The 9894-nt window shown below is 37.4% G+C and overlaps 2 protein-coding genes across 3 annotated transcripts in view; one reads left to right on the top strand and one right to left on the bottom strand.

Annotated features, from left to right (window-relative positions):
* The window catches only part of LOC136829339 (uncharacterized), an 11702-nt gene extending 2198 nt beyond the window's left edge, over positions 1–9504 (bottom strand). Inside the window, exons 1-7 of one of the 2 annotated variants that reach the window (XR_010850357.1) lie at positions 9308–9472; positions 8026–8276; positions 7637–7825; positions 4806–5404; positions 2715–3001; positions 2388–2504; positions 146–256 (exon numbers count right to left, since the gene is read on the bottom strand). Coding sequence is in view for 1 of the 2 variants with exons in the window: in XM_067087750.1 (XP_066943851.1) it covers positions 146–256; positions 2388–2504; positions 2900–3001; positions 4806–5404; positions 7637–7825; positions 8026–8254 (1347 nt within the window). In the remaining variant the exon portion in view is untranslated. Of the gene's footprint in view, positions 1–145; positions 257–2387; positions 2505–2714; positions 3002–4805; positions 5405–7636; positions 7826–8025; positions 8277–9307 lie in introns of both variants that reach the window. The other variant, XM_067087750.1, reaches the window with a different exon arrangement.
* Positions 1–9894, top strand: part of LOC136836389 (endoplasmic reticulum junction formation protein lunapark-A-like) — a 209044-nt gene that overhangs the window by 56605 nt on the left and 142545 nt on the right. The window lies entirely within an intron of this gene.

Raw genomic sequence — 9894 nt, 5'->3', positions numbered from 1 at the left:
AATGTTATCTTTTATCGTGCAATAGCATTTCAACTAAACTTGCTTTTACTTCACTCTGCTTTCAATATATACCATTATGTTTGTCTATCATTCCCTAGAAGTGATACAGAAATTCCACAGCAAGCAAAAGAGACTCATAAGGTACCTGAGTGTAATGTCCAATTTTGATGGGCAGCAGTGACCGATAAGATCCAGCAATTTCATTTGGCAGATCTGCCACTTCCTTGTACCATGCGTTGACTGCATTCTCCCAGTCCTGTCAAAAAAAAAAAAATGTTTTAGGAAGCCTGGCAAAGGCCAAATGCAAGAAAAGTAGCCGCTCATGCACAGAAACAACACCAGTAGTGCATTAAGGAGAAGCTACTGGTGAAGGTGCCTTCCTAACAATATGATAATACAATTTGCCACTTACCTCTTATCTTGCACCCCTTCGCTCTTCAGTATAGGTACTATAGAGGGTCCTAACGTAACCTCACCTAACCTTCGCTTTCCTACCAAAACTTACATTCTCGTCACCAAGCTAGCGCTCTCCATTTTTCCAGGTTTCCTGACACTTGAACAAAACACTGAAACTGATCCACGTCACTTGAATTAACTTTTTATCATCTCTTCGTGGTATCTGTTCATTTACCCCACTTCCAGTTCTTACTCCATATGCAACATCCCATTGTTACCATAAAGGAGAGTTAGCCAAAGAATCCCCTCATATATTTCAGTTTTTTTATCCATATTAAAAAAAAATTATATATTTTTTTATATATATATATAAAAAATATATATATATATATATATATATATATATATATATATATATATATATATATATATATATATATATATATATATGGGTTAAGAAAATGAGTTGTGGATGGAGTGTGGAATGGCTGGTTGATGTCCACAAATGATACCATGCTGAATGGGGATTGTGAAAAGATACTACAGAATCAGCATTTCTTCACAACCCCCCATTCAGCATGGCATCATCTGTGGACGTCAACCAGCCATTCCACACTCCATCCACAACTCATTTTATACACATACATATATATATGTATAGAGATATATATGTATAGAGAGAGAGAGAGAGAGAGAGAGAGAGAGAGAGAGAGAGAGAGAGAGAGAGAGAGAGAGACAGGAAGGAGCAAAAACGCAGGTTAGAAGCAGTGTTGGGTTAACTGAATGGATACCAGCAAGAGTTGGTTTACATCAGTAATCTGCTTTAAGTCCATATCTTTTTGACCTGATAATGGATGTGCTATCTCAAGGAATAAAAGATCAATCCCCCTGGTGCATGTCGTTTGCTGATGACGTCGTGTTGTGCAGCACCAACAGAGGTCTAGTGGAGTCACAACTAGAGCAATGGAGGATGGTACTGGAAGGCAGAGGATTAAAGATCAGTAGGAAGAAGACCGAATACCTGAGTTTAAACGAAGATCAAGACTCCGAGATTAATATGGAAGGGTCAAGGTTGAACCGAGTAGAAAAATTCACGTATTTTGGTGCAACAGCGGCTGATGATGGAAATTTGGATGTAGAAATAACACACAGAGTGCAGGCTGGATGGAAAAATTGGAGAAAGATGTCAGGTGTCTTGTGCGACCGCAGAATCAACATAAATGTTAAAGGAAGAGTGTAAAAGACATTACTGAGACCAGCTTTGATGTGTGGAGCAGAAACATGGCCGGTAAAGAGAGTGCAAGAGAACACATTGGATGCGGTAGAGATGAAAATGCTCAGGTGGATGTGTGAAGTAACAAAAATGGATAGTATCAAGATATTATATATATATATATATATATATATATATATATATATATATATATATATATATATATATATATATATATATATATATATATATATATATATATATATATATATATATATATATATATATATATATATATATATATATATATATATAGAAAAGTTCAAAAGAGGAGAAAGTTGAGAGTAACTGTGAGCCAGAGTAAATTTATGAGGGTAAACTGAAAACAGTAAGACAGAGCATTGATTATAAAGTTTTTGATTTATTTGAGACTTGAATTGTCTATGGAAGCCAAGGTAGGAGTGTATGAAAGGACTCAAGCTGTTGAGAGAAACTGTGTGTGCAGTACATACGTCATGAGAAGATTGGTAAAGTCATAAATGCGGGGATGCATAGAGGTGGTAAAAAAAAGGTTAGCAAAGGTGAAGGGAGGGTTCAAAGTTTCACTTGAGAAGGTTCGGTCATGTGGAGAGGATGGGTGGTAATGAGCTACAGAAAAGAGTATATAAAACAGAAGTGGCAAGGAGAGGGGGAGAGAGGCCTTGCACGTCTGTGTGCGTGTGTCTCTCTCTCTGTCTGTCTGAAAGAGGAGAAAACCAACTACCAGACTAATACTCACAACAACAGGGGAAGGGCCATAGTAGAAGTGGAGGTTTTGTCCCACGAAGTATTTTCCAGAGCATATTTTTCTGTCTGCTGTTTGGTCATGCCCTTGTTTGCATTGCTTTGCCCACGCCTAGGAGAGAGAAGAAGAAAAATGAAGGTAGAAACGTCTGTCATATGAAGAGGATATCTAAAAATAAGAATGGCTACAGGCACTTTTTTTTAACACCAAAAGGAATGTTTATTTTTTTAAGAATACTAAAAAGTCTCTTTCGTGTACTAATTTGTATCAGTTTTACTTCTTGTTAAAAAAAAAGTGAAGTGACGGAAGATTTTATTTTACCTCTATGAATGTGAATTAGTTGCTCCGTTGTCCTAAAAATACGAAACTAAAATAATTAAAACATTGATGATAATGCTAAAGGCAACAGGAGCTGATACTTCTAGATACTTGATAAAAAGTTCTTGACAACTCTTCCCAATTTTCTTCTGAAGATCCATTCCACCAAAGCGTCTCTTTTTACGCACCTCTGCAACTTCAGCCAGCTGATCATTCCAGACAAGTTCCCTCATATTGGAAGCGGGAGGCTGAGGGCCGGGATTACCTTCAGTCTCCTCCCCCCGAGCAACCTGGGGAGGATGAAAAGCCCAGTTTAATTCAGGCTTCTTACAAAGAGAGAGAGGGACAGAGAGAATAAAAGGGGACGTCTCGGCAAAGAATAGTTGACGGAGGCTTCTAGGCTCCGCTAGACCTATGCGACGAGCATGCATTTTCAAGTAAGTAGCCCTTAAACCTGTGCTACAGTCATGCATTTTCAAGTACGTAACCCTTAAACATAAGCTGCAATCATGCATTTTCAAGTACGTAACCCTTAAACCTGTGCTACAATCATGCATTGTCAAGTACGTAACCTTTAAACCTATGCTACAATCATGCATTTTCAAGTACGTAACCCTTAAACCTGTGCTACAATCATGCATTAAGTACGTAACCTTTAAACCTATGCTACAATCATGCATTTTCAGGCTGATAAAGCAGCTAAAGAAGCAGTCCTTATGACAAGAGCAAGTGTAGACATCCCTATTAGTGACTATACAAGATATATAAAAACAGTAATTGTAAAAAAATATGGAACGAAGAGCCTGAAAATAGTAAATGAAAACATAGAATCCAGTGTTCGAAAATGGAGTTCGTCATATCAGAGAGGGAGACACGCACAAGTAATTCTGACGCGTCTTCGAACAGGCCATACTCGTTTGACACATGGACACTTAATGAACAGTCCATGTGGCCCTCTTCCCAAATGCCCAGATTGCAATGTGTTGATAACAGTTAGGCATATACTGTGTGAATGTTCAAAATATAACCTGCAGCGATTATCAAATTTTGGAAATAGACCGATAGAAGAAATTTTGTCAGAATCTTCAACATTCTCAACAGTGCCCATTTTAATGTTCATGAGAAGCTGCCAGTTAGTTGGTAAAATATAAAAAAAATCAATCAGTCAGTATAACGAATTTTAAAACAAGTAAATTTTATGATTTTACTTAATTTATTTTGAATTTTAATATACCTTTTTAGTGAGTATATATGGAAGCATGAGTTTAAATGTATTTATTGTGTGATTGTGTTCCAGTATGAAAACGTATGCCTTTTTACAGCTTTTAATTTCATTTTCATTTTCGTTCATTCATCATTGACGAGTGACCTATTAGGTCCCAGTGCTAGGCTTCTAGCCTAGACTTGTCATTTCATCCTAGTCCTTCGGGCCAGCCCTATGAGAGCTGATAGTCAGCTCAGTGGTCTGGTTAAACTATTTTAATAATATAGTAATAATAATAATCATGCATTTTCAAGTACGTAACCCTTAGTCTTATACTACAATCATACATTTTCAAGAGCGTACACTTAAAATCCAAATGGATATTCAAACCAACTATTACTTTCTTCACGTTCCAATCATTATTAATCAATTTCTATAAGGAGAGAGGAGGAGCGCTTAAGTAGGCAGCTTCCTCGGCTTCTGTTTTTTGATAATATGGATTGCAGAAAGATTAAAGGAGTGGAATTAGGAAATGCACAAGAGAAATGCTATGTAACAGATTAACATAAATTTATCATGTATAAAAATTGTGATTTCTAATGTCGCCCTCTAAACCATAACTGAAAATCAGTCAGATTATTGCATAAAAATGGATACTATGAATTAGGCATTAAAAAAAAAGTCTTACTTTGTTAAACTGCAGTTTATAAAATGTAAAGTTGTCTTAACTAGAAAAATAATGCAGCGGTTCAGGTTTTGTGTAAAATTTCAAATTTTTACACCTTGGAGTAAATTATTAATAGGTCAAAAGTCAACGGGAAAATTAGACCCGAGTCGGGAATAAACCCTAAGGAAGAGTATGGCAAGAAGACGAAACCTGACAGTTTTACCTTTGCTCTTAGAGTATTGTGAAGTCTAAGAATTTCTTCTTTGTCTCCTTCGTCCAAACCTGTCTTACGAATTTGGCAGCCACTGGGCGGTAGCAACATGGTGTGGGACTCTCCAAAATTCGAATAATCACACCCACTCGTCTTTTCCTCTTCTTTGACGTCCTCTGTTTCCTCCGTGTCTTCATCACCAGTTTCTCCGGCAGGATCTCCGTCACGAGTTTCTTTCTCCTCTTCTCCAGTACCAGTTTCTGTGACAGGCTTCTCACTACTGGCTTCTCCCTCTGTTTCCCCAGCACCGGTACCCTCCTTCCCGTCTAAGTCACCGGCCCCTGAGCCTGAGCCAGGAGTCTCCTTTAAAACGTCAGGTGGAGTAACTTTGTCCTCGGCATCAGTTTGTCCCTCGGGAACTCCCGCTTCCTTGCTCTCCTTTTTCTTCTCTTCAATCTCGGTGGTCTTCTCCTTCGCTTTCTTTTTATCATCTTTAGCTTGTGCCTCTCCTTTAGCTTTTGCCTCTCCACCTTTCTTTTTTTTGTCTGGACTTTTGCTTGATTTGCTCAGGTCTTTCTTGCGCTCTTCTTCCTTCTTTTTTTCTTCCTTGTCTGGTCGGTTGCATTTTGTTTGATTGCAGACGAATGAAAATAAAAATAAAAAATAATCATCACATATCTCAGATATTCGAGATGATTATGGGATATTTATGCACAGATTTGCCATTGTATACTAATTTAACCCAGTAATATACAAGTTAATGTGAAGTCCTGTGGATATATGAGGAAGCAGAATACACTGAAAAGATATCCTGTAACTAAAAAAACATTGTTTGCCATCATTGCTACCCTAAACACTTCTCCTTGTATTTTAATAACTTTTATTTATTCATTTATTAATTTTTTAATTTTTTCTTCATTAAATAAGTGACCTCTTTCTGTATTTCCCATTACCTTCTGTTACTTCTTTCTAATGAACACCATATTCTTTGGAAGCTTGAATTTCAAGTCAATGCCCCCTGTGGCCATGTTCCATACGAATAGGGTTCATCTTCTGAATAATAATATAATAATAATAATCATAATCATCATTATCTGCTGAACAGTGGGAGTATGTATACACTACTGCATTATGTAAATATGCTGAAGTGTGTCATTAAGTGTGCTTTTCGTGATGTCCCCCTACTTCTCGCCATGCTGTCATTCGGAAAAAAATAATGCACAAAGTAATACATTGAAGAAAGAATATATGTAGCATAGTCTGTTTTCGACATTCTATGCGAACCTGAACCTATTCGTTATTAGGTCTCTCTCTCTCTCTCTCTCTCTCTCTCTCTCTCTCTCTCTCTCTCTCTCTCTCTCTCTCTCTCTCTCAAATATATATTTTTAATAAGTTATGAAAGAACACCGCGATAAAAGCACAACAAACATTGAATTGAAATCCATATGTATGACTTGGCTTGTTCAGTGTTGAATTTTTCCTTTAGCACCAGTTACAGTTAAATAATAATAATAAATTGTCACAATAACATTCTATATAAAGGTTTACAGCAGAATGTTTTTGTACGCTAAATGAAGGCTACTGCCTAAGACATGTGATAAGAGAAAGGGATGGAATGTAATGTAAAATTTAGGCCAAAGGCCTAGCGCTAGAATCTTTGAGGCCATTCAGCACTGAAAGGGAAACTGAGCGTAAAAAGATTTCAAAGGCGCAACATGGAAAAAAATCGCAATTGCGTTATGAAACAATTGTCAGGAGAGGGTGGAAATGGAAAGTAAGATGGAAGAAAGAGAATATGAATGGATGTTGCAGCTAGAGGCCGAAGGGACGCTGTAAGGAACCTCTAGTAATGCCTACAGTGCGCTACAATAGGTAATGCCGTCCCCCCTACGGAGATACTGTACGAGAAAGGAATCCTGTAGTCAAATAGGAATTCTTTAAATGGCAGCAAGACATTCATAAAGACTGGACATTGGGTTAGTCTAGGGTTGAATGGCATTCGTTACAGATACGATAATTATAAAAATTTCCACAGTATTGTAAACAATGAAAAGTTATTTTAAATTAATTTCTTAAAGAATAATAGAAAATCGTAAGGTTATATAACCTAAACTCTCAAACAGAGTTTGGTTGTTTTAAGCTACCATAGATTTCACATAATGTAGAGTTTCACCTGGGCTAACGCCCTGATCTCTAAAACAAAACAAAAAGTTGATAAGTGGGGAGAAGTGAGTTCATCATGTGAGCTTTTTGTTGTTTTTGTTGAGCAGACTTCAGAAGATACACGACAGGTCGAACAACATTCAAGTTGTACGTCCAGCGGAGGTAAAGGTTTGTCTTTACGTGAATTTTTGGTTGTTGGGTTTCTTAGCTTACATTTTGCTGGTTTATGCCACACAGGCCCATGCCTAAGTGTGGTAACAGAGACCTAGTATGGACCCCTGGACTCATTATACATTTGCCTAAGGAAACTTGCAGGCATGCATTACAGTGAGTGGAAAAAATAGTACTTTATGAAGAAATCTATCCGTTGGTTTGCTGATACTCTGTCAAAGTGAATTTAGGTGGGCAATTCTGTTGTTAAATGGAAATAATCGCCATACTATACCTTAGAAAGCTACGGCGAGAAAAAAAAAATCCGACGCAGGTCAATCCCCGATATATTTAACGTCATTGTCTTTGATGGTTAAGTTTTCTGCAGAATACAAAATATACCCCAAAAAGACTTCTAGTCATCTAACCAAAGCCTTGATGACCTCGTATTTTTCAGAAAATAAATCTAGTGATTAGGATCAATCTGCCTACCTTTCACAGAAAACGCAAACGCAGAAGAGGTTACTTGCCTTTAGAGCAGTCCGTAACAGAGACCATATTTTCTATTAACTTGTTGATCATGAGGTGCTTTTCGTGGATCTCTTTCTCGCCCTCAGTCTGCAGTTGAATTTCATTATTCTTGCTGTCTATGCGAACCGACAAGCGCAGCAGCGTATCTGGTAGCCAGTGGAGTTGGCAGTACTTTCGGGTATTGACACCTGAGGAAGTTGAGGAAGAAGACCTTTCATCAAACACATGATTCACTTGAAAGAGAAAAATACCAGGCTGGAATCTGTTATAAGAGGAATAGAATCAAGTCAACACGTAAAAAAAGGGGATAAGTGTACAATATCAATAAAAAAGAGACTCAACAAAAAGTCTAACCAGGGTCAAGATAGAAAAATGCAATGCTCTTCACCTTTAGAACATCCACCATTTTCGGACTTCAAGTTACGTATCAGCTTATTAATTTTTTGAAGTTGTTTTATCGTCTGGAGCTCCCACTTCGTCAATGCCGCAAGGTTTTTGGGTTCTCTGATTTTTCTGACCGTAACGGAAGAGTTCTGGCTGCTGTGGCTCTTCAGAGTATGTATCTGTACGGTAGATGATGTCACTACGAGGATGACTATCAGAAACGTCCAATTCATATTTTGTGGCAAGGATTCTCCCCTGAAACAATTATGTCATTAACTATATTATCATATAGGAAGTGGGCAATCATTAAGAGACAATCTCGGTGAGGATGTCATTCGAAAATGAATTATAAACGGACATACATAGCAACTAACGAACAGTCATGTTGGTCTATGTTTTGTAGACAATATTTGTGATCTCGGCTCCATCATAGATTTTCATTCACTGGAAAAAGCAATTTTCTGAGTAAAAGTCTAAACTTAGTTTATCGTTAGATACACTAAGTTTAGAGTTTTAACGTGGTTTATCATTAAATGCGTTAACTTTAAAGTTTATTCATTTATTTGTGTTATGATGTTTGGTGAGATCTTGTCAGCTTACGCGCTTGTGTAGTGAAAACTTCGTCAGTGCCATTTTTAGTCTAGCACTCATCATCCAAAACAGAGAGTGCATTTTATAATTTGCCCAGATTATCACTGTCGTCACAGTTTTTAGTTTTCACAATAAAGATAAACTTCATACAAGGAACTTGAACTCTAAGAAAAAATATTTTGCTAGATTACACACACACACACACACACACACACACACACACACACACACACACACACATATAGTGGATAGTCGATCATTCTTGGTTCAAGCACTAAAGTCAGTTCCAAAGCATAAATCAGTACCTTTGTGATTAAAGTGGAATAACGTAAGAAATCGTTAGACTAACGAAACAAAAAGCATCATACCCAATACATGTAAGAGAGGTCATCCACCCTTAAATCTGGAGGTATGTAATAATTCTCTCTCTCTCTGTATGTGTGTGTGTGTGTGTTCTTTAAAATCTTGAAGCTTCAGTCAGAAATGCACTTGCTGCAAAGAAATTAAGGCTTTCTTGCAATTCTGAGAATACTCGAGAGTTTGTGCGTGGGCTCATTTATATAGACCTAATGAAAACCTAAATTAATCTACGCGTTTACAGAGAGTATATCGAATGCGCACGAACTTTATAATCAACTTGAGAACATATTTAGAGAAAAGACAGTGAATGACAGTTTCACTGTCACTTTACTCACCTACAAAAAGGCTCGTGTCAGGGATAAACCTGGTCCTTTAAGCAACGGTAAAAACAACAACGGTGACAATTTCACTCTCAAGCACCTATAAAGAGCAACCAGTATTATGCTTAGCCTTGCGTCCTCTAAGTTCGAATGTGACATTTTGTGGAGTGGGAGACGAATGTAAGAATCCCGCCACAAGCGGGGAGAAAAGTGACTGCTGGCTACTGCCGGGTATCACTTGATTTTTATTCATAGGGTAGTGGTTTACTTATGGCTCTTCAAGTTATATCTGTTTTCATGTGAATGGGTTCAGAAACAACACAAAATTAGCCAAGAAGGAAAATTTACGCTATAACATAAATTAATTGGTTATTAAATTCGTTAATAAAACAATATCTGGCATTCACTTTCCCCAACAGAGTCGCATTCATCACTTATAATAATATCTTCCCACTCTTCTTGCCCCAGCTTCTTTGAAGTTCAGAGCCCTCGTGTCCCCCCGGCCATCGTAACCTAATCTTCCTCATGCTTACCCGCTGCTTCACAATTAAATCCACAGATAACATTTCTTTCTATGTCTTGAATTCAGTAAGCGATTACAT

Source organism: Macrobrachium rosenbergii, chromosome 4, assembly GCF_040412425.1.
Source record: "Macrobrachium rosenbergii isolate ZJJX-2024 chromosome 4, ASM4041242v1, whole genome shotgun sequence".
Lineage (NCBI taxonomy): Eukaryota > Metazoa > Arthropoda > Malacostraca > Decapoda > Palaemonidae > Macrobrachium > Macrobrachium rosenbergii.
The sequence above is the reverse complement of the archived record's forward strand: the minus strand, read 5'-3'. Positions and strand labels throughout refer to the sequence as shown.